The sequence below is a fragment of the Neodiprion fabricii genome, chromosome 5, assembly GCF_021155785.1.
Source record: "Neodiprion fabricii isolate iyNeoFabr1 chromosome 5, iyNeoFabr1.1, whole genome shotgun sequence".
NCBI lineage: Eukaryota > Metazoa > Arthropoda > Insecta > Hymenoptera > Diprionidae > Neodiprion > Neodiprion fabricii.
The window spans coordinates 29,469,546-29,493,860 of NC_060243.1; the positions used below are offsets into that span (position 1 = coordinate 29,469,546).

General features: G+C 36.0%; 1 protein-coding gene across 2 annotated transcripts in view; it reads left to right on the plus strand.

Moving 5' to 3' along the window:
- Positions 1-24,315, plus strand: part of LOC124182066 (inositol 1,4,5-trisphosphate receptor) — a 29,564-nt gene that overhangs the window by 2,707 nt on the left and 2,542 nt on the right. Inside the window, exons 2-45 of one of the 2 annotated variants that reach the window (XM_046568857.1) lie at positions 415-605; positions 5,315-5,385; positions 5,489-5,604; positions 5,705-5,791; positions 6,112-6,375; positions 6,475-6,705; positions 6,785-6,923; positions 7,414-7,625; positions 7,747-8,073; positions 8,183-8,329; positions 8,459-8,760; positions 8,848-8,962; positions 9,035-9,216; positions 9,321-9,476; positions 9,579-9,729; positions 9,812-9,959; positions 10,411-10,443; positions 11,368-11,707; positions 11,858-12,023; positions 12,178-12,942; positions 13,097-13,212; positions 13,309-13,444; positions 13,539-13,796; positions 14,970-15,059; positions 15,471-15,591; positions 15,682-15,824; positions 16,049-16,239; positions 16,473-16,584; positions 17,067-17,183; positions 19,242-19,359; positions 19,482-19,714; positions 19,795-19,930; positions 20,024-20,313; positions 20,427-20,936; positions 21,029-21,178; positions 21,302-21,494; positions 21,566-21,688; positions 21,903-22,075; positions 22,180-22,344; positions 22,447-22,627; positions 22,717-22,809; positions 22,960-23,120; positions 23,240-23,405; positions 24,137-24,297. In XM_046568857.1, coding sequence (XP_046424813.1) covers positions 508-605; positions 5,315-5,385; positions 5,489-5,604; positions 5,705-5,791; positions 6,112-6,375; positions 6,475-6,705; positions 6,785-6,923; positions 7,414-7,625; positions 7,747-8,073; positions 8,183-8,329; positions 8,459-8,760; positions 8,848-8,962; positions 9,035-9,216; positions 9,321-9,476; positions 9,579-9,729; positions 9,812-9,959; positions 10,411-10,443; positions 11,368-11,707; positions 11,858-12,023; positions 12,178-12,942; positions 13,097-13,212; positions 13,309-13,444; positions 13,539-13,796; positions 14,970-15,059; positions 15,471-15,591; positions 15,682-15,824; positions 16,049-16,239; positions 16,473-16,584; positions 17,067-17,183; positions 19,242-19,359; positions 19,482-19,714; positions 19,795-19,930; positions 20,024-20,313; positions 20,427-20,936; positions 21,029-21,178; positions 21,302-21,494; positions 21,566-21,688; positions 21,903-22,075; positions 22,180-22,344; positions 22,447-22,627; positions 22,717-22,809; positions 22,960-23,120; positions 23,240-23,405; positions 24,137-24,297 — 8,187 coding nt within the window. In that variant the 5' untranslated portion in view covers positions 415-507. The remainder of the gene's footprint in view (positions 1-414; positions 606-5,314; positions 5,386-5,488; positions 5,605-5,704; positions 5,792-6,111; positions 6,376-6,474; positions 6,706-6,784; positions 6,924-7,413; positions 7,626-7,746; positions 8,074-8,182; positions 8,330-8,458; positions 8,761-8,847; positions 8,963-9,034; positions 9,217-9,320; positions 9,477-9,578; positions 9,730-9,811; positions 9,960-10,410; positions 10,444-11,367; positions 11,708-11,857; positions 12,024-12,177; positions 12,943-13,096; positions 13,213-13,308; positions 13,445-13,538; positions 13,797-14,969; positions 15,060-15,470; positions 15,592-15,681; positions 15,825-16,048; positions 16,240-16,472; positions 16,585-17,066; positions 17,184-19,241; positions 19,360-19,481; positions 19,715-19,794; positions 19,931-20,023; positions 20,314-20,426; positions 20,937-21,028; positions 21,179-21,301; positions 21,495-21,565; positions 21,689-21,902; positions 22,076-22,179; positions 22,345-22,446; positions 22,628-22,716; positions 22,810-22,959; positions 23,121-23,239; positions 23,406-24,136; positions 24,298-24,315) is intronic. The other variant, XM_046568858.1, reaches the window with a different exon arrangement.

Below are 24,315 nucleotides of genomic sequence, written 5' to 3' on the forward strand. Positions count from 1 at the left end.
TTGAAGAAATTTGAACAAACGATGATCTGTTTTGAATCCTGTAGTATTTTATGCCAAGTGTCAAGAGTGTCTCTAAGAATAAAGACTATAAATTCTGGTCAATTAATGAGCATGACTTTTTGCGTTCACATTCTGTTCAATTACGTCCATGTTATTAATACCTCCAAGTTCATCAATTTCTATTTTCGTTCATTTACATCATGAAAAAGTATCAGCCAACGAAAATGTCAAAACGAATCATACATTCTTGCTAATGAATATTCAACTCTTGTTGATTTAGTAAAAGTCTCAAAATAGATACCAATAGATAAAGAAAAAAAAAAAAAACGGGGCAACCGTAATGCTAAAAAAATGATTGAGTCGAGAACCGTAATATTTTTCAATATAAATGAAATATCTTGAACAAATTTTCAGATGACTGGAAAACTGCGATATTAAGGGGCCAAAAGTGTCCTAGAATTTTACCAAGGAAGATCGGAGGTGCGAGACACCTTGAAAATATCAGACATGGGGGAAATACTTGGCTCGGCAAGTTTCCTTCACAACGGTGACATCGTCAGCCTTTACGCCGAGGGAAATGTGTGCGGTTTTCTCTCCACTCTTGGGTGAGAGGAAATATTTTTTTAGCCTAAAAATCTGATCTCCATCTCTCGCCAATAATAGATGGATTGAATTTGCTTATAACTGAAATCAAGCATGTCTCTTCTCAACTTCAATCCTCAACTCGTACTTACGATTAGAAATAGCTGCATTGTTACACTTACATGAATTGAAGGCAGGTTTCAGTCTCAAGACTTGTAATATTTATACCTTTTCATTGTTTTTCTATTGAAACCGAGTCCGCTGTATCTCATTACACTATTCTTCCGGACTTGCAGTTCCATTTTTTCAGTAGTAACGCTGAGTCGACTCTTTTCCAATTTTATTCTAGCAGCAGCTTGCGTTACATGGTTCTCAACCTTCTCAATATTTTCGAATTTTCAGATATTGTTTCGCTTCCAGTACATTCGTTGTAAAGTCACTCTGGTTGTGTTTGAAATGAAAAATTTGCCAACGATCTTCTATATCTATACAATACAAACTGTTATATTCATGGTTATGATTTTGACTGAACATTTTTTATTCTCTTCCACTGTTATTTATTTTTCTAACAGAAGGAATGCGGCGTTTCTTGAACGATCTTATTTTATTGGACATCACGTTTCTATACACGTCCAAACTGGTACAAGTTTAATAACGCAAACATTATTTGCACAAGAAACTTGTACTGCTTTATTGTCCTCTTTCTAACGACGTAGCGTTATAAATCGCTCGTTTATGCTTATTTTTCTCTTTTTCTCTTTGCGTTGAATGTGTTAAAAGAGCTTGGAATATAATGTTGATCTTGTTGAGAAGCCTGTAGAGGCACGAGTTGTTATACGTTACGCGAATGATTATTGTGTAATGCAAGCTGCAGTAACGTGTCTTCTTAACAATAATAATATCTCTAACTGATAGCATAAATTGAAGGGTATATGTGTAATTTGAAAAAACGATTACGTTCTGTTACGACGCCATAGAAGTTTCATAATATATCGTGTACAAATATTATAATTGTACATTAAAAAAAAAAAAAAAAACGAAACTGCGGGAGAAAGTTAAAGATCAACTAATAAATGAATGAAAAATTTGTCTATAATACGCACACGTTAGGTTATTATGTGTATATCTTTAACCACACAGCACTATCTGCCACTTATCGTTGTGTAAATATTAGTCTTAACGGATATAAGAAAAAGAGGAAGAAGAAGAAATTAGATTGTAATTTACGATTGAAAATTTAATTTCGTGGATTGAAATTTCATGAGTGGCTGGCGGGAGGGGGGGGCTTTTTTTTTCTCGGCACATTAATTATAGGCACAATCAATTGTCATGAAATGGTATGTAAATTGGCAACAGTTTGGAAAATAAGAAATTGTACGTAACGTGACAGAAACAAAAAAGGTTTCCTCCTCTATTAACGCGTCGAGTTTATTTAACTATTTGATTTTCCAATTCATACCGCGACGATAGATCAGATGAATAAAAGTTTGCGCTAAAATGAAAGCCTTTGCCAGTCTGTTTCTGTGTCCTGTTATAATTGTCGATTAAGCAGAGTGATAGTAGTTTTATACAAAATAAGAGTATTGTGCAATACTGTACATATATACCCGCAGAGATGTATAAAATATATATATATATATATATATATATATATATATATATATATATAACGGAACTGGTACTCAAGGAGCTCGTTTTATCGCAAAAGTATGCGCTATGCTTTCAAGCTCAAGAACCTTTAATTTTGCATATATATGGGGCATTCCATGCCAAATCGACCAGAGTTTGATCTCAGACCTGTACGATTTGGTTCACGAATTTTTATATCGTTGTTTCCAACACTCGAAAAGCCGTGAAAAAGTTTTTTTCTTTTTTTTTTCGAGTAAATTTTTTTTAGCTACGATCTTTTGCAATCCGATATGCGACGTTTGGACGTAATTTAAATATCGGAAAAAATTGTTGAGAATACTGGATCATTTATCAAAATATTCAAGCAGCAACACGCAAACGAATAGCTCTAGTTTTAAATTTTTGAGAATCTTCATCACGTTTTTAAATTACAGTGGAATATATGTTGGTTTTCAAAAATCGTATGTCAAATAAATTCACCCAAAACATTTGAGTATTTTCTTAGAGTTGGAATAACAGTATAACAAAAACGCTGACCAAAACCAAGAGGTCGAAGATCAGATTTTGGTTAATATGGCGTAGAATGCCCTGTATAAATGTTGTAGAAATGCGCTTTTACTCGTAGTCTTATAGGAGACAGTCAGGTCTAGCAGTAATCTATGTAAACGAATTAATTACAATGTGTTTGTGTGCCTTTGTATACTTTAAGTACAACGCACGTGTAACACCGCGAGATCCTATGAGGCTGAAGCTAGATCATATTGAAGTTAGTAACGTTATCGTAATGATTCACGATAAGGAAAAACCGTTATTTCGCCATTTTGGAATTGTCTGAAGTTTGGTAAACACGTAATAAAACCAACCACACTTATATTTCGAAATCTTAATTTCTTAAAAAACATTGTAAAATTAAGTATACAGTGATTTTTTTCCCCATGTTTCGTTACGGTAACGTTGTAAACTTCAGCCTCATGAAAAATATGTGTCCTGCACTAAAATATTTTGTTCAGAATCTAAGAATATTTCTTATTGCTATATATGAATGGATAAATTTAGCCCACAAAAATAGTCTTCTATATGTATCATATATATGTATATTACATAATTGCGGTAAATGATGTTGATTTTAAAAAAAAGTTTCAATAGCTTAGAATAATTATTATTTTATTTAAATTCATTTCATTTCAGAACGCAGATACGAACAAGTTTTGATTTCACAGATGAAAAATGGGGTCAATAACTTTTTGTAAAAAAAAAGAAAAAAAAAAAAAGAAAGAAAAAAAGAACCAAGGAGAAAAAAATTGGTTAAACGTTGTTTTGTAAAATAATTTCTGGAAGATATGGAAAACCGCGGTTTCCGGTACGGAAATGTAGAAACCTTTATACATAAATTATTACATGTAAGCTGTGATTAATAACGATAAGTTTCTTTAAGCTTACTTTGTTGCCAAGTTTTTCTTATCAAGGTGGGATAAAAATAAAAGCAAACTAAATGATAGTAGATGTATAATTATTACCGCGAGTAGTATTTTTTATTATACATACGCGAAATTATACATATCGATTAAGCTGGTTATAAGCGTTGAAAAATGAGGAAGAAGAAGAAAAAAAAAAAGAAAAATCTATAATGCAAGAAAAGAATTTAATAATAAAAAGTGAAGTTAACGATAAATTACGCAATGATTTCATATTAACAGATCCGCGATTTTATACCCACCGCGTTTATTGGCTGTAATTTATCCCGCTTATTATATCGTTTCACACGTACACGAGTATAAGATACGACATGTATATCAAAAAGTAAACCTAGGCGACGACTAGACTAGTCGGAAGTATGTAAGTACAAGGTGGTTGTATCAATAAACTTGATACGTGTTTGTTATTTAATTTTCACTATTTGCGGCTCGAATGTAAACCCCCTTTGTTTACGAAGAGCTAGAAACTTATAAAAAAAAAAAAGAAAAAGAAAAACGCCGCTCGCAAATTACAAAACGATTATCTCAATTAGTTTCTACTCAAATCCTGAATATCGCCTGGATGAGATGAAAAAAAAAAATAAAATAATTGTAGGAACTTTTTAATCTATCCTTTTGTAAAGATTTTTCCTAACTACCCGCGTAAATGACTTTTAACAAATCAACGCGGAAAACAATTGGAATATACGTAATACTTATTCCGTTTACTTTTTTTTTTTCAACTTTCATTTCTTTTTTCATTTTTTTTTTATATTTTCCGTATTTGCAGATCTGTAAATATCTTACGAAATATCTTTGGGGAAAGGATTTTTTTTGTTTCGACCCATTTCTTCACGATTGAACTTATTGAAGTATGAAAATAACGTATTGAATTAATAACCATTTAAACGCGATTGCTTTGATCACGAAGGAACCTGATTTTGAGAAGTGCTGAAAAAAATTAAAACTGCTTGAAAGGATGTTTAAAATGAAAGCTCAGCGTTTCCTGCTCGACTGTATTCTAATTCCTTCTTTCTTCTTTGTTTAGTCAATGTTTTTTTTTCCTCGTTTTTCTTATGCCTTGGAACTCCCAGAAATATAATCAAACTGTTATTAATATTGTAAGAATGTAAATATACGTAGTTTGTAAATAAACGTGAACTTTCGAACTATTCCTATGATCTTTTAATTAAAGGGTGTAAAAGGTAGAAAGAACATTAGGCCATGTTGGCTAAATTTTGTATTAATTTCTTCGTTTTTCTTGAAAATCATATCACCAATAATCACTTTTTAGTTAAAAATTCAACGATTTTTATTACAAATCCCTTAATCTCGATATTCCTTGACTTAAAATCTTTGAATCTTTTTGTATTCAGAGTTGTTTCGGTTTATTATTTAAACAAATCATATGCTGCCCTTGGAGATTTGATTCACTTGAATAACCGAGCAGCGTAATGAAAGGAAAATTATTTTATCTGTGATGCAACGGTTGTATACTTCTTCCATGCTTACGCTATCAAAACCTAAGTGATTCCATTTCAGAGCTGGAATTTATGTTTTTCGAAAATCATCGGTCTTAGAAATGAATCTGAAATTTCATATTCCTGTTATTTGTGCTCTTATTCATTTTATTTATTTTTTTCATACAGGCTTGTAGACGACAGATGCGTCGTGTGTCCAGAGGCTGGAGATCTCACCAATCCTCCAAAAAAATTTAGAGGTAATTCAAAACGCAAGATTGTCTTGGAGCGATTAAAATTGTCGGTGAAATAATCTAGAGCAGTACATCGTTCTCAATTAATATTTTTTTTCATTGATTACAGATTGTCTCTTTAAAATATGCCCCTCGAATCGTTACTCTGCTCAAAAACAGTTCTGGAATGCAGCTAAACAGAGCAGTAGTTCCAGCACCGATGCTGTATTAATCAAGAGACTTCATGTAAGTAGTTTAGGTAAATTTTTACAAAAAGAAATAACAAGAAGAAACATATGTTTGAAAAAATAAGTTACAACGATTTCAAACAATTATTTTTCAACAGCACGCAGCAGAGATCGAGAAAAAACAAAATGAAAGTGAACATAAAAAAGTTATGGGCTCGGTTGTGGCTTACGGTAACGTTATTCAGGTAATTGTAAAGATATCTTTCAAAAGTTTAACTGTTTGTCGCTTGTCATTCTATAAAAATATGAAATAATTGAAAATTTCTGGTATAATATTCGTCATTAAGCTCGAACTAGAATGTAGGCAAGTTTTGCATATTAATATAGCAAAGCAACAAGCAGTTATGACGTAGTTTTCAAACAATCAAATTATTCACAGAGTAAAAATTCAGATTTTCTAGGCTTATTACACTGCAATTAATTCTATGAGCGTTGAAAGGATTTGATTTGCGGCTGTAACTGCGATTAGTTGGGATCTAGTAAGAAAAAAAGTGTATCCTTTCAGCTTCTGCATCTCAAGTCCAACAAATTCTTGACTGTAAATAAAAGGCTGCCAGCGTTGCTGGAAAAGAATGCGATGCGGGTATATTTGGACGCGAATGGAAACGAGGGCTCCTGGTTCTACATAACTCCTTTTTACAAGTTGAGGAGCGACGGAGACAATGTTGTAGTCGGCGATAAAGTTATCATGGAGCCCGTCAATGCTGGGAGGCAAGGATTGCACGTAGCCGCCAATTACGAACTCAGCGATAATCCTGGTTGCAAGGAGGTTCGTCACTTATTTGTGTAAATAACTAATTGCCCATGAATAAAGGTTGTGTGCGTTGTTTTGTTTTGGAATTGACTAAGTTTCCCTGGTTTCTTTCAGGTGAATGTTGTCAACTCGTCAACTTCCTGGAAAATTCAACTTTTTATGGAACACCGCGAGAATCAGGAGGAGATATTGAAAGGCGGCGATGTCGTTAGGCTCTTTCATGCCGAGCAAGAAAAATTTCTCACTATGGACGAGTACAAGAAGAAACAACACGTTTTTTTGAGAACCACAGGAAGGACTAGTGCTACCGCTGCCACCAGCAGCAAAGCTTTGTGGGAAATAGAGGCTAGTTTTGCGGCACCTTTAATCATCCATACTTGTTTTTTGGTGCGAATATTGAAGGGAGATTTTTCTTTCTCATCAGGTCGTTCAACACGATCCTTGCAGGGGTGGAGCAGGACATTGGAATTCGTTATTCAGGTTCAAGCATTTAGCCACCGGACAGTATCTAGCCGCTGAAGTGGACACAGATGAACCGCGAGAAATGGCATCAGGCAAGCGTGGTAAGGCATGCGGAATGAAGACGGTGTATTCCGTCAGGTAGCACAAATTTTATGATCTGGAAGCACCCTTGGACGAGATAATATCTAAGAATGTTCAGAACTTGCAAGAGAAAATTGCTTTCTCTGGCTAAGAGCAATGCTTTATTACCTATATCGCCGTTTTCTCCTCTTCCAAATGCTTGAAACATCTCACATTCAATACACCGAATGTTTGACAGTAGATACAACTTGATCTTTCGCAAAATACTGTTGGTAATGTTGATTGTTTAGAAACTTGCATGAAGTTTTATGATTATTTCGAATTTCAATTCTCTGGTGAATTTGTTTGGAAATGTTTGGTAGATCTTTTGTGTGTATGAAATCTGCAAAAATGCAGCGTTATCATTATCTATTTTCCCTTAGTGTACAGCCTGTCAATTTTGTCAATTGCGATAGAAATTATAGATGTACGCAACTACAATTCTGTGTTCTGTTTTCTTTCAATCACCAGAACCAAGCGGGCAGATTTATCGGCTGGTATCCGTTCCGCACAGCAACGAAATCAGTTCGTTGTTTGAATTGGATCCGACCACTTTGACTCGAGGCGACAGTTTGGTGCCTCACTCGTCGTACGTTAGGCTGCATCACATATGTACAAACACTTGGGTCCATTCTACAAGTATACCGATTGACAAGGATGACGAGAAACCTGTGATGTCGAAGGTTAGACTTGGCAGTTTAAAGAGAGCTCAGAAAAAAAAAATAAAAATATTAAAAACATGTCGGAAATTTACCGTAAATCAGAATTATCGAGTTAATGGTTCAATTCTGTTTTTCACATCAGGTCGGATGCGCGATAAACAAAGAAGACAAGGAAGCTTTTGCACTTAGATCTGTTACTCCGGTAGAAGTTCGTGACTTGGACTTTGCTAACGATGCTTGTAAGGTTTTGGCCGCTATGAGCGTTAAGCTTGAAAGGGGAACTATATCACATAACGAGCGACGAGCTGTGACCAGTCTACTTCAAGACATAGTATATTTTATAGCTGAGCGAGAAAATGAACAGAACAAATCCGAGGCTTTGGAACTGATCGTCACAAACGCTGGACGAGACAGACAAAAACTCCTCAGGGAGCAGTATATTTTAGGACAACTGTTCAAGATTCTTCAAGTGAGTTTATCACACATTATATCAGTCATTTTGGTACATCGATACTCGACAGAATTTACGACTTTTTTTTACCGACATGAAAATATAACTGTGTTATTTTTTATTTCAGGCGCCCTTTCTCGAATCAGCTGCTGGAGAAGGACCGTTCCTTAGAATAGAAGAGCTGAATGATCCCAGGCATGCTCCGTATAAATATATGTTTCGATTATGTTATCGTATTCTAAGATTATCGCAGCAGGACTACAGAAAAAATCAGGTATAAATCGAATTCTGGCAAACTTTGACTGTCCGTTAACAAGTGCATGTGATGAAGAAGAAGTATTTTTTTTCTCACGATTTGGTGATTAACTGTAACTGAAAAACCGTGTTGTTTTTACAACTTTAGGAATACATCGCCAAGCATTTTGCTTTCATGCAAAAGCAAATTGGGTACGACATATTGGCCGAGGATACGATAACTGCGTTGCTACACAACAATCGAAAACTCCTCGAGAAGCACATAACGGCGGCTGAGATTGAAACGTTTGTTGGTCTAGTTAGAAAGAATATGTACAACTGGGAGTCACGGTTTCTTGACTACTTATCTGATCTCTGTATATCTAACAAGAAGGCTATTGCCGTTACTCAGGAATTGATATGTAAGAGCGTCCTGAGTACCAAGAATCAAGATATACTAATTGACACTCGGTAAATCTATTTAATCGTTGGTCAAATATCTGAAAATATTTCATTTTCGTTCGGATGATGTTTAAATCATTAAATCTGTATACTTAGAATACGAAACATGCCTGTCGTAGTAGAAGAATCTTATGATAGAGATGACAACGAAGAGCCGCAAATAACCATAATGGAAGAACTGGAAGTTTTGCTAGCTTGGAAAAATGGGGAGGTAAGTTTTCCCTACTTTTCGTAAATCTACGCTAGACAATCAACCGTGATTTGAAACATTTAATTTTTACAGAGATCCATGGAAACATCCCTCGTAGAATTGTCAAGGGATGCAAAAATGGGCAATGTCGAAGCTGCTGCTATATTAGACTACTACAGGCATCAGCTCAACTTGTTCAGCAACATGTGCCTAAACAGACAATATTTGGCTCTGAATAATCTGTCCCCTCATTTGGATATCGATTTGATTTTGAAGTACGTTTCTCCTATTACACACTTGTTATCGAAGGAAAAAAATTATCTCTTCAGTTCTTGACGTATTTTACTACCCTCTTTATGCGAAAACTCAATACTTTCAGATGCATGGCGGACGAGGCTGTTCCGTATCGTTTGCGAGCTTCCTTTTGTCGGCTGATGTTACATCTCCACGTCGACCGGGATCCTCAGGAGCCGGTGACGCCGGTAAAATATGCTCGTTTATGGTCAGAAATACCACCGAGAATGAGTATAAACGAGTAAGTCGTCTCTGACAAATTGTTTGAAACAAAGCTGAAAATTTCATTGATAGTTTGGAGCAATTCGAAATCGGCAAATATTTATTTATCGTCAATTTTCAGTTACGATACAAACAAAACACCGGATCAGAATAAAGAAGCTGTTCGTGCGAGATTCAGTTCGACCATAATGTTCGTCGAAGATTATCTCTGCAACGTAGTTGCAAAGATGTGGTCGTTTGCCGATCAGGAACAAAATAGGCTGACTTTTGAGGTACTATTTTTGAAAAAATTCCAACGACTAAATCAGAAATTTTTAAAAACACAGCAGAAATATGATGCGAACGATTTTTCAGGTTGTCAAATTGGCTCGAGATTTGATATACTTTGGATTCTACAGTTTCAGCGATTTGTTGAGACTGACAAAAACGTTGTTGAGTATTTTGGACTGTGTATCGGAGAACGATTTCAACGATGGAAAAATACCTACAGGTGAAATTCACTGTAAGTTTCGCTAATACAGCTTCACCTGCTTTAATAATGTTAAACTATTTTCTCAGACAAATTCTATAATATTTATATTCGACTATTGAAAGATTCTTAACTTGCCATTTAAATTGGATATTTATGGCGTAACAAAATGCGCTGTGATTAATGAAGGGATTTCAAATTCTTGCTATCGGTTTTTATTCCATTAATTCTCCAAGTTTGTTTCATCCTGGTTTTTTACAATTCAAATATTTATCCGTCTGTCTTTTCTCTTCATAATTCCGGTTTTTAATCAAATTTGAAAACCTTTAATAATTTGGTCCTAGAACACTGAAGTATACGTATTTCAGGAAGAGGCATGAATTGCAAAATATTATTTCCTACCATGCGTCTTACATATCATCAAGATTCTGAATAGTTTAACAATATTTTCAACTAACCAGCTATCCTGTAACATTTCATACAGCTGATTGTGAGAATACGGATTTGAAAGAAGAAGGTAAACCCACGACTAACTTATTTCTAGTTTATTGAATTTGTAGAATTTGCTAGCTTGTAACGAGTAAAATACTTAAGATCAGTGTATCTAAAGCCTAGAGTTTTCATTTGATGTCCTATATTATGCTGTGTTTATTCGAACTTTTCATTTTTTAAACCCAGTAACTGCCTTTATGTTGTTGGTCGTGAGCGATTCGACTCTAACATTAATGCTAACATTTACAAAGTATTTCACGTTATTTAAAACATCGCTGCACACAAAATTTCATTATTGCGCATTTTTTAACCACACATCGAAATGGTAATGGAAAACACACTAAACTTCACTCTATACACCATTTGGCTTTCTACACCGAGAATTGTACTGTGAAATTTTTAAAAACTATTTTTATAGCCTTTTTTCGCCTTGTTTTATTATTATTTGCTATGGTAGTGGAAATAGATTTGTATTGCTTAGAATTGGGATAATTATATAGCTAAATTTGCACGCTTTTGGTTTTAGAACAGTTTTTTCTGCAAGCTTCGTTAGTAAGTATAATTGCTTAGATTTTATGGCTGTTTGTGACGACTAATTATTAGCGGATTTAAATTAGTAGGTTTCATTAGAATTTGTCACATTCAACATAGAGAATAATTTTTACTACGTTTTCTTTTATAATGTAATTGATTTTGAAAAATCCACGCAACAGTAATTCACTGAACTAGAATATTTGGCTTCGATTTCGATTCTCATCAGCATCGGAAACTGAATCACCCAAGACAATCATAAAAAGAAAAATAACTTGAATATTTGATTGCTTTCATTTTGTAGTCTGTTTCCTATTGAAGTTTCTGCTGCAAATCGGTGTCAAAGCGAATTTTGATAATAATTGCTTGTCAATCTTACAAATAAATGAATAAATTAAAATTCAATTTCACACCTCAGCCGAAGGAGGAGTTTTGCGATGCATTGGAGACATGGGAGCGGTGATGACCAGCCTGACGCTCGGTCCTGCTGGCCAGGTACTGACGGGAGCATCCTCGCCCCGTCCAAAACCAAGCATGAAGACAGAGTATCCGTTGGTAATGGATACGAAACTGAAGATAATCGAGATCCTGCAGTTCATTCTGGACGTCCGTTTGGATTACAGGATATCCTGTCTGCTCAGTATATTCAAGTGCGAATTTGATGAGACTGAGAAAACATCCGCAGATTTGAGTATTCGACAAAAAGAAATTAACTTGGAAACAATCGGTTCCCAAGCAGAGGGAATATTTGGCAGTAGGTAAGTTAAACTCCGTCCTTTCGCTCTTCACACCTATGCTTTATAGCCCAGTAGAGCTGTCTATGTGTTGCGTTTACTTTATGTTGGAAATATTTACCGCAATGTTTTTTATTTTCATTCTGTCCTCTTCCAACGCTGACGCGCTTTTAGCGAGGAGTGCGCAGTACTGGATCTGGACGGTCAAGGAGGACGAACGTTTCTACGAGTTTTGCTTCACTTAGCCATGCATGATTATCCGCCGCTAGTTTCCGGTGCTCTGCATCTGCTCTTCAGGCACTTTAGTCAGCGACAAGAAGTCTTGCAGGCTTTTAAGCAGGTTCGACATTGAAAATTTCAATCTCCTTGAACGTAATCGTATGCGTTCGGTTATCGCATTTTTTTCAACACTTCCTCACTAGTTGAGGCGGGCACATCAATGCCGTGAATTTTCCAGCACAACTATTTTCAAGCATGTCAATTGTCTTATCTAGGTCCAACTTTTGGTATCCGACAGTGACGTCGAGTCTTATAAACAGATTAAATCTGATCTGGACGTTCTACGACAGTCTGTAGAAAAGTCAGAGCTTTGGGTTTACAAGTCGAAAGCTACCGAGGAACATACTAATAAAAAGAAAAAAAACAACAAAGACGAAGAGGAGGAGAGCGCCACACCCAGGAAAACCCCGCCACAATTATCCACAACTGATAAAAAGGGTTCCGCCATTGATCTAGATGTCGGACCGCCTTTACATCCCGAGCAAGCCGACGAGTACAAAAAAATTCAACAGATATTGATCAGGATGAATAAGTTATGCATTCAAGCGCTTCCCGGGGGTCAGGTTAAAGCTAGAAAGCACGAGCAAAGACTTTTACGCAACGTCGGTGTTCATACTGTCGTCTTGGACCTGCTTCAGGTTCCTTTCGACTCTAAAGAAGACGTCAGAATGAACGAACTTATGCGCCTCGCTCACGACTTTCTCCAAAACTTTTGCCTGGCAAATCAGCAGAATCAAGCGTTGCTCCATAAACAGCTCGACTTGTTCTTGAATCCCGGTATCAGGGAAGCGCAAACTGTTTGTAGTATATTCCAAGACAATTCAACGCTATGCAACGAAGTGAATCCCAAGGTGATACAGCACTTTGTTCATTGCATAGAAACCCATGGAAGGCACGTACAATATCTCAAGTTTCTTCAGACTATCGTCAAGGCTGAAAATCAATTTATAAGAAAGTGCCAGGAACTCGTTATGCAAGAGGTGAGTTTTAAAATGCTATCGGAAACATTTGCAGCAAGCCAGCGGCACGAACAATTGGCAATACCTAGTCAGAAATCGAAATTTCTTCAAGAAACGGACCTAATTTACGAAGTTTCATGTCAAAATATAAGATTTATTTTATGTTTATTTCCAGCTGGTTCAAGCTGGCGAAGATGTGTTGGTTTTCTACAACGACAAGGCGTCGTTCAATCACTTTGTCGAAATGATGAGATCGGAAAGGCATCGCATGGACGAGAGTAGTCCACTTAGGTAAACAGATCAGAATTAAATATCGCTCAAGGTACTACAATCGGCACAGGAACATGAAATAACTCAATCCCTTTTTACTGCTTACCCACATTATAGGTACCATGTTGAATTAGTGAGACTCTTGGCATGCTGTACAATGGGGAAAAATGTGAATACAGAAATTAAGTGTCACAGTTTACTTCCGCTCGATGATATAGTTGTTATGGTATCGCACCAGGACTGCATACCAGAGGTAAAGGATACATCAGCAAACGGTTTAAGCAAACAATGACAGAATATTGTAGAATTCAACATCGAGGTAAGAAAATTTACGCTCGTATTTTCAGGTGAAGGATGCTTACATAAACTTCTTGAACCACTGTTACATCGATACTGAGGTTGAAATGAAGGAAATCTATACCTCGAATCATATGTGGTCGCTTTTTGAGAAATCATTCATCGTCGACATGGGAATCATTGCCGCAGCGACCCATGATCGGCGTCACGCTGATATTGCCCTAGAGAATTACGTTACCACTGGTTTGATGACGGTGATTTCGACCTTCTTCAACAGCCCATTTTCCGATCAGAGCACAACGGTGCAGGTATTATGAAACTAATTCTTACATCGTGAGAAATGACAATTATCAACTTTTTGGGTTCTGAACTGAAATTGCGCTGCGCATATTTGAGATTTCTACTATTCGATGATCAGGCGATTTAAAAAACAAAACAAAGCATGGGACGGGTGTTCATGGTCAATTTCGTACAGTTTGAATTAAGGCATTGAATCAATATTATAGATTGGTTGGATTTTTAATCCCATATCTCTTGGTTAATCTCGTTTGCTTATATTTTTACCGTTCTAAAGTTTCGCTTCGTGAAAATTTGTGCACTGGAAAATGTTTTGTAATCCGGATTTTTGGATCTGCCTGGTCATTGATGCGTTAGTTTGTGTTGGGTTTGGGATCAATAATTTTATGAGATGGGTTGACGTAATATGACATGGGAAGATAAAATGGCAAATTTGGTTCAATACTTAGTACAGCAAAAACGCATGAGTTGTAAATAGCAAGTTTGGGGTGAAGGATTTTCTTCAGCTTATCTGCCTATTCCTGAAATTCTGAATTTTCTATTATGTGTTTTGCTTTACAATTGAAGTCCTACGAGTTTGAGGTAATTCATTAGAATGACGCAAACGTTGATTTGACCCTCACACAAAAAAAATGCTGAGAAAGTAGAATTACACAGCTTCTAGATAATGGATTAGCACAAAGGTAATGCGAAGTAAAACGCTAGTTTAAACAATGAATCTTAAACTTTGCAATCACCTAATATGACACGATAAACTGGCACTAAAATGACTTGAAATTTGAAGAAAGAAAAATGAAAAATTGGGTATGAAAGAGAAATGATAAAACAATTCGCATGGTAGTTATAAAGGCACCTGATATTATTAATCGAACACACGTCAGTTTAAGTGCAAAGATACGTGGTGAAGAGAAAAAGAAAAAAACTTTACGTTTTTTCGACACAAAAATTGACTTACGTTATCCTGATATAAAGAAAAAAAACTTTGATGGCTGGAATATTAGTAGTACAGTAATAGAGTAGTTGGACGTGTGTTTGGTTCGCTGGTTGCACTAGCGGCATGTTGTGTGTTTTTGGCATGCGTCAACCGCCCATCTGCGGCTCATCAAATTCTGCGGGTTTGCTGATGTCGTTTGGATGCCCGTGTCCCTGGTTTCTGTTTGGTGGCGGGTTCATTATCGTAATAGAAACACCTCAAGGAGGCCAGACTCTTTTGGAGCTTAACAGAGTGCGATACGAACAGTGATAATAATGTTGACGATTACGTGAGTAACATGGTTAGCATGATATTTTTGAAGTACCGGCTTTACTCCCTGGTGTTAATCCTCACATATAAATTACTTATTTCGAAATATTTTTCCAAAACATAACTTGTCACCAAGTAATCAAGATTTTCTCTAAATGGAATCCGTTCCAAGAAATTTTACATATTTACTATTATTTAGAAATTTTTACAAGTGCTGGAAGAAATTTTTTAGCAAATGTGTTAAACTGCATGTGTCGATTCATTTGTTATACCTTGTCAGATAATCGATAACTTGTAACCCATCTTTGGAAATTGTAAATACTAATTACATTTAACGTCATTCAAAAGTCACGTACATATTATTATACTTTTTTTTAATCATTTTTCTTGGTCTTATAAGTTTTGCGAACTTATACAACATGGAATGTTTTCTTCTCGACAGACACGCCAGCCGATATTCATACAGTTGTTACACGCCGCGCTCAAAGTTTATCAGTGCTCTTGGCTTAATTCTGGTCAACGATTCAACGTTGAAAATTGCATAAGAATATTGTCGGATGTTGGTAAGGCTGTTTGAATTAATTGAGATAAAAAACTCTTGCACAAAAGAGCTTGTTTGAGCGTACTTGAGCCCATGATTTTCATTCTATCAGCCAAAGGCAGAGGGATCGCCATACCGACGGATCTGGAAGGTCAGGTTGCATCTATATTCAACAAAGCAGCGATGCTGAGTAGACAAACTAGCAAGTGGCTTCAGGCTGCGAAGCAACCAAAGATTGAACGAAGTCAAAGCCAGGTAATAATTCTTTACAGTATCTTAATCTCTTTGTGAAATCTTGCAACTGAATTGTCCAAAACCCGTTCTTGCTAAGATTAACTGAATTTGATTTCGAACTCGCACCGATAGGTCGATGTCTTTTTTTTTCCACCTCAAATCCTCTCAAAAACGTTTTTACTTTCTTTTTACAACTACTCTGTCAAATGATTCTACTGACCGAACGATGATTAAAATTTTTCAAGCAGTGGATGAGGCTTGACCGTAGCATCATTGAGGGACTCCAAGACATAGTCTCTCTTCTCGAAGAACAGTTAAAGCCTCTCGTTCAATCAGAGTTGTCATTGTTAGTCGATATACTGTATCGACCTGAATTACTGTTTCCAGCTTCTACAGAAGCCAGGAAACGGTGTGAAAATGGCGGGTTTATACGACGGTAAGTGCATATCTTAGTTTGTCAAAAATTGAATTCACTTAGCTCCAAGAAAACAGAAGCTTCAAAATTGCTCCATATAGGATGTGATATCATTGAACATATTAGTTTGTATGTTTGGAGAGATTTCGTGTTTAGCCAGTTTGATTTGCGAGTTGTATCGTTCTTTTTCAATCGATTATGGAGGAAATGATAAATTTATATTTTATTTTAAACTTGTCATTGATATATTCTAGATTAATAAAACACACCGAAAAATTGCTCGAAGAAAAGGAAGAGAAACTTTGTGTCAAAGTTTTGCGGACGTTGCGTGAAATGATGGCTATCGACACGGAGTACGGAGAGAAGGTCAGTTACAGGCGATCGAAGTAGCATGATATTCGATTTAGGAATTCATTGTTCATACTGAATATCAGTTCACGATAATACGACGAGGAGGCGTTTGTCTCTTTTACTGAAAAAATTACATGTTCAATTAGCTTTCGATATTTTTTTTTAATAAAAATTAAAGGGACAAACATTTCTATTGTCGCTGCACACTAGTTTAATCTGCCGGCAATTAGAAACGGTTGAAGCTGCTTGCTTGAACGCAACAAATTGTTAATAATAATAATATGATTAATATTGACGGTGATAAGTTTTGAGTCGATTCACGATGTTGAGTTGCTAAGAAAAGAAAAGAAGAGAAAACGAGAAAAAAGAAAAAAAAACCGAAATCAAATCAATATCACATCTTCAAAAATCTTTGGATTCTATCCTCGGTGAGTATAAGCTGCTATGGGCTAGTAGAATAGATCTGTAGGTAAGGTGTACGTTTTCATGCTGCAAAGGAGGATGTGGAAATTCCTGAAGGTCTTCTTCTTGTGGCCGATACGGAAACGGAGTCCAACGTTGAAAACCAATCCAATGATCAATCCAACAACCGTCGTATGACCCAGCAAGAGCGGGTAAAACATAGAAAGTTTGAAAAAAGTTATGTCTTTTTGGTAAGCGCAATCGTAACTAAGCGCGACAAAAAATAATTATTTAATCAGTTATTCACGAGCATCATTCCATTGTTTATTAAATATTCATCGTAAAATGTGATGAAATCTCCTTGGAATGTTACAAGTGTTTTGATTTGATTTTTGTATTTCAATAATATGATATATTTTGTCACTCGTTACGATATTGAACAACTAAAATGATAAGAAATCTATATTTGCATCACTTTTATAGTATTTCAAGAATGGAAAGATACTTGAGTAGCTATTTGAAAGAAATTTGTTGTTTGAAATCGGCGGGTTCTAAGGAGAAAAATTCTCGATCTTGAATAATGGACTAAACGAGCGTTTAGGATATTTTCAAAAACTATTTTGCCGTTAAGAATTCCTAAGCAAATATTATTAATATTTTTGCCTCTTTTGATTTTGTATAGTTTTTATTGGTAGCAGATACAGCAATTTATGAAAAAAGTTACGATTGCCAGAAAAGATTAACTTGAGAGTTCTACCTTTTAGCTACGGTGTTCGATGTTCCTTTAAAATACTCCTTTCGGATTAAATTGCAAAGTCCTTCGGTACTTCACTGATGTATGAATTCTATCCAATAGGTCGTAGAACACGATCACGAACTTCGAAAAGTTTTCCTAAGAACAAAGAAAATCAACATAATTTATTGCAATCGATAATGTCTGTCGACGAGTATCTCTGTCCATAAATTTAGTGAATGCAAGATGAAATTTATTTCAAAATTGTGTTTTTAAATTTTATTTACATTAGGAAAGCTTGGAGAAGAGAGAAAATACGCGCAGCATGTAACGCAGCCTATAAAAATGCATGTCTTCATGGTACCGCATGTTTCATTTATATTCATCTGTCAATTGTCTGAGCCGTATAGAATTCTACTTTAGAAAATAAATTATCTTACCAATTATAGACAACCGATAGAAAAATTTACGAGACCCGAATGTTTAAATTTAATTTTTCCACCGCGATCAATCATGGCTTACGATCGATCTGTTCGATGTTTAAAGAGGTGAAATTATATTTGCTCGATGAAATACTCGGGATATCGAAGCCTTGCTTTGTTCGCATCGTCAAAAACCTTTTGAACAGCTCTTTGAATGATTTAAGATAGAAAATGTCAGCCATGTGTTGACAAACAAAAAACCAACTGCATAATTGCTACGTGTCTAAGTATGAAATGTGAATAAGTTTGCCTACTAATTGTTTTATAGATCAATATCAATGCAATTGTTATACTCGATGTACCAATACGTCAGCATATTATTCATTGTTTGTAAATAATCCAACGATTCCATTCAACTTCCATGTTACATGTCGTATCATTAAATAAAATTTGGATAGGTGATTTTTATTCAAGATAATTTATCTAGGAATTTCCCAGACCTATATTTGATAGAAAACAACGTCCTAGTCAAAATCATCTTCGATATCAGCAGGATTCGATCTGTGTTTGCAATTGTGAAAATAAAATTGGTCTAAGAATAATTGTTTTCTGTTTGAATTGATATTTTTAAGAACAATGCTCACCATAACAAAAGTAGAAAATTATCGAGCACTCGCTTACCTTTTTCTTTAAATTTAATTAATGCGTAAATTCACTAAGCAAAGATTGAATGGAAATATTGAATTGAAAGATAAATTACACATATATGTTCAATATAGTACACGGATAAGTTATTAGACTAAGTTTACGTATGCATTCGAATATCTTTCATTGCACACAATCACTGTCAATAGTAAATATACCTTTATTCACTCTTTTCAGACACACATATAACAAGTTTAATTAACGCAATTGCTTCTTAACTTCAGTATCCTGCATTATAAAGAATCATTAAAAGATTAATAACTCTGGCGCCTAGCAACTTATCTACTAGATGAACTTTCCTATTGTACATACACTATTGATTATCTGGTATTGGTACATCTTTTAACAAATACCTTGTTTACTCGCATATCACGTTCTCTTTTGAATTACAATCAATTTATTTTCCACAGGGCGATGTGTTGAGGCATAATCTACTGATACGTTATTTCGGCAAAACTTTTGTTCAAAAACCAGAAACTGTCGAGATCGGTGTCCCTTGTACAACTGCAGTCACACACGGACCTGGAGGTATCAAACTATTTCGCTTATTCCATCTGTATAGAGTGAAAAAAATTGACGTGTCTTTGAAAAACGTTTAAAATGAATCTGTTAAAAAAAAATGAAAATTAAAATTTCAACTATTGTTACAGCGAAGATATTACTTCGTGCTGGGAGAACTCTTCACGAAGTACAAAGCCATTTGGACAGAGAAGGGGCATCCGATTTGGTGGTGGAATTGGTCATCAAAAGCGTACATTCACAGAGTATTTTTGCAGAGGCTGTGGAATTGGGGATCGCTTTATTGGAAGGTGGAAATCCAATAATTCAAAAAAGCATGTTCACAAAATTGATGGGCGGTGATCTTAGTCAGGCATTTTTCAAGGTACCGTTTAAGTTTTGGTAACGAATACAATGTCTGCAGTCTTTCTTAAACAGCTAAAACGTTACTATAATATCTCTCAGGTTTTCTTTGACAAAATGAAAGAGTCACAGCAGGAAATCAAGTCTACTGTGACTGTAAACACTTCGGATATTGCTGCGAAAGCCCACGAGGATAAGGAACAGAGCAAGGAGTTGGAAAAAATATCAAGAAAACGTGGTACGGGTGAAGGGCTTGATCCCAATCGCATAGAAGACACGAAAATCGTCACATAAACTTTAATGTTAGGGAAGTTAAACATATTTATTGCAGGAAAACCAAATGGCATCGTACTGACGGAAGAACAACGCGAAGAATTGAACCAGGCAGCGGCCGCCACAGATCAGGCTTACGCCAATGTTAGGAATTTAGCATCGTCGGGTGACGATGCTGGACAAAATTTGGTTCCCGGTTCTGCCGTGGAAGATATGCTTGAGAGACACAAAAGCGGCAGCAGCAACAACGAGAGGGACGAGGGCCAACTCAGCGCCAAAGTATTGGTGATGCAACCCATACTCAGGTTTCTTCAACTCCTCTGCGAAAATCATAACAGAGAACTGCAGGTGTGTGATCGATTTTCTCCTTTTATTTTTAGCGGTATTGGACCATAACTTGACTGATGATAATCAAGTGGTGTTCAGATCGACACAATGCATCGGGTTTAATCTCGTTTCAGAATCTGCTTCGCCATCAAAATAACAAGACCAACTACAATCTGGTGTCCGAGACTCTGATGTTTCTCGACTGCATATGCGGTTCAACTACGGGTGGTCTTGGACTCCTTGGTCTGTACATAAACGAGTATAATGTCGCTCTAATAAATCAGACCCTCGAAACTTTGACGGAATATTGTCAAGGGCCGTGTCACGACAATCAGAACTGTATAGCGACACACGAATCAAATGGTTTGGACATAATAACTGCGTTGATTTTGAACGACATTAATCCTTTGGGAAAGACGCGAATGGATTTGGTACTGGAGTTGAAAAATAACGCTAGTAAATTGCTGCTTGCTATTATGGAGAGCAGAGGGGACAGCGAGAATGCCGAAAGAATATTGTACAACATGAATCCGAAACAGCTCGTCGACGTCGCTTGCCGGGCTTTTCACCAGGAATCCTTGGACGTTGATGACGATTCTGACGACTCGTCTACGGATGGAGAAGACGGTGTTTCTCCCAAAGAAGTATGCAACAAATTTAATTGAGAAAATAATTTCAATCAGATTGAATTTTAATCGTTCTTTCAATCATTGTTTGTATAATTTTCACTTCGTAGGTCGGGCACAACATTTACATACTTTGTCATCAATTAGCACAGCACAATAAAGAATTGTCGACTATGCTGAAGCCCTCTGAGCACAATAATGCCGATCCAAAAACCAACAGGGCGCTCCAATATTACGCCACTCACACCGCTCAAATTGAGGCGAGTGAAAATTTCAACAACGAACCTAAAACCTATAGATATTTTTAAAACAATGTCATGCTTGACCGAATTTCTTTTCATCGCTGAATCATAAAAGGAAATACATTTTTTTTTTTTCCACAGATTGTTAGACAAGACAGAACATTAGAACAAATAGTTTTTCCAATACCGGAAATTTGCGAGCTCATAACAATGGACACAAAACTGAGGGTGTTGAGCACTGCTGAACTTGATGATCAGGGTTCAAAGGTATCGGACTTTTTCGAAAGAACCGAAGATATGTTTAACGAAATGAAATGGCAAAAGAAACTCAGAGGTTTGTACACAGTTTTCGACTCATGTTTTATCACCTCTCTGCTATCATAATCGAATTCTCGTTATTTCCAGGACAACCAATGCTTTTTTGGGTAAGCAGTTATATGTCGTTGTGGAGTAACATACTGTTCAACTGTGCTGTCTTTATCAATGTCATTGTGGCGCTTTTTTATCCATTTGTTGACTCTGTACCGGGTAAGTGAGGATTGACTTATATCAGACAATAATTATACACATTTCGCTTGGTCCTAATTAGCAATTTCCTTGTGCGCACGTCAATTGCGTAGTTTATTTTTTTTATCTATGGCGACTGCAGTCTTTTATTGTCTTCCTGATGGCCTGTGGATTGGTATTTTTCATCTCAGATTTAATTTTATTTCCACGATACAAAATATTACTTACATTTTAGAACTGAGTCCACATTTGTCCGGGCTCATTTGGACGGTGATGTTATCCTTTGCGGTTATCGTTGTTACTCTGCCAAGAGAGTCAGTAATCTGGACATTTGTTGCCGCAACAATATTTCGTTTAATATATTCGGTAGGACCTGAGCCAACATTATGGTTGTTAGGATTTTTAACCGTGAGTAGAATAATTCTCTTGTACATTTAGAGGATTAAATAGCATTATATTCTTTAAATCACCTATTCAAATAACATGATGCTACTCTATTATCCCATTTCCAGGTTCTTTTAAAAATAATACATTTAATAAGCATAATAGGAAATCAAGGAACTCTCAGCAAAAGCATAGACCAGATAGTAACGAACGGCGAGCTACTTTATCACTTGTCGTATCTGATTTTCTGTGTTCTTGGCATCGCAATGCATCCCTTCTTTTTCTCAGTTTTGGTAAGACATTGTCTGGCGTCTGGCAACTTTTATGTACTCGTTCACATGATCCTGGTAATTACGTACATTTAATTATTTTTTGCGCAAATTTTTTTTTAACAGCTATTCGATGTCGTATATCGTGAAGAAACATTGCTCAACGTGATCAAGTCGGTTACAAGGAACGGACGATCTATCATTCTAACTGCCGTTCTAGCTTTGATACTTGTTTACATGTTCTCGATCATTGGTTACATGTTTTTCAAGGACGACTTCTTGGTCAGCATTGACGAAGAGATTATTCGTAAGTTATTGTCAACTGGATTTTGAACTGGCCAAATCTTCTCGACTGGGCTCAGCAAATGTTTGCAACTCAATTTTATCCGATTTCAGCTGCATCTGACGAAGATATTTCTGGAACGTGCAAATCAAATGACACCGAAGACTGTGTAGTGACGGAAACAGTCTCTCGTTACACGGAAGAAGGTGCGTCAGTTGATATTTTGACAAAAATTGAATTCACTGGTGCAAATTTTAGTTCTTATGTACATACCTTCTAAGAACACTTTAAACAGCACCTTCATTCTTTCTGATATTTGGTTCAATGTTACTTATAATCTGTTTACCGAACGACAGGAAATAAGGAAGTATCTAGGAAGGTAGAAGTCGTTAATGTAGGTGGAGAGGCAAAAGAACGAGCCTGTGATTCTCTGTTGATGTGCATTGTTACGACTCTAAATCAAGGTTTAAGGAATGGCGGTGGTATAGGAGATATATTGAGAGCTCCGTCAAGCGCGGTGAGAGTCAAATGTCTGTTATTCGGATTTATTTTACCGTGACGATAAATTGTGCATGCAGGCGTTGAACAAATAAAAAACTTCTTTATGGTTCTATATGTACATTTATGTATTTTCAGGAAGCTTTATTCGTTCCCAGAGTTGTGTATGATCTTCTCTTCTTCTTCATCGTAATTATTATCGTACTGAATTTAATATTTGGTGTGATCATCGACACGTTTGCCGATCTTAGATCGGAGAAACAGCAAAAAGAACTGATACTCAAAAGCACGTGCTTCATTTGTGGTACGTACCCTAGAAAATTGCGTCGAAAAGCAATTAGTGATCTCACGATTACTTCGGTAATGGGTAAATAATCAAATGACAAAACAATATTGGCTTCATGCTTAAATGATATTTATCAACAAATTATTGCAATGCTTTCAACTTCATTTTTTACTACAATCATACAATGCTCTAGTATTTGAGCATGTTATTTTTGAATCCCTTTTTAAATTAAATTTTACAATTTACGCGTCTTCTCTCTTTACTATTGAAAACATTTTTTTTTTTCTTACCATCGTTGCATAAATCAATTTTTCATTAGTTTTTGCATACATACATTCTTTTACTTGACAGGAGAATACAAATGTAGTAGCCTGAGTAATCGAAGATTGCTTTTAAATGGGGTTAAGCTTCGAATTATTTTGATTACTCTGATTATAAATTTATAATTCTGCTTTCAAAGACTCTTTGAACAAGTGCCAAATATTCTTTTGAATTGGTTCCAATTATAGGTATCAAACGGTACAACTACGCTCCATTTTTCACACCAAATCAGATGGTTTCCTAGAAGAGTTTCGAATTCATCAGTTCTACTTTTTTGACCAGCGCAATTAATACCTGGAAACTGTCTGATGTTGATTGATTAAATGAGTCTTCTTTTCGTAAGGCATGGCTGCACCGTTCGATACTGTTCTGCAACGGCTTTGTTTGTTTTTGTGATCAACGAAATGATAGCATTGTCGATTTTGTAGGATTGAACAGATCGGCATTTGACAACAAGACCGTGTCATTTGAGGAGCATGTAAAACACGAGCACAACATGTGGCATTACCTATATTTCATAGTACTGGTGAAAGTGAAAGACCCGACCGAGTTTACAGGTCCTGAATCATACGTGTACGCGATGGTTAAGGTAATAGTTCATAGAGCT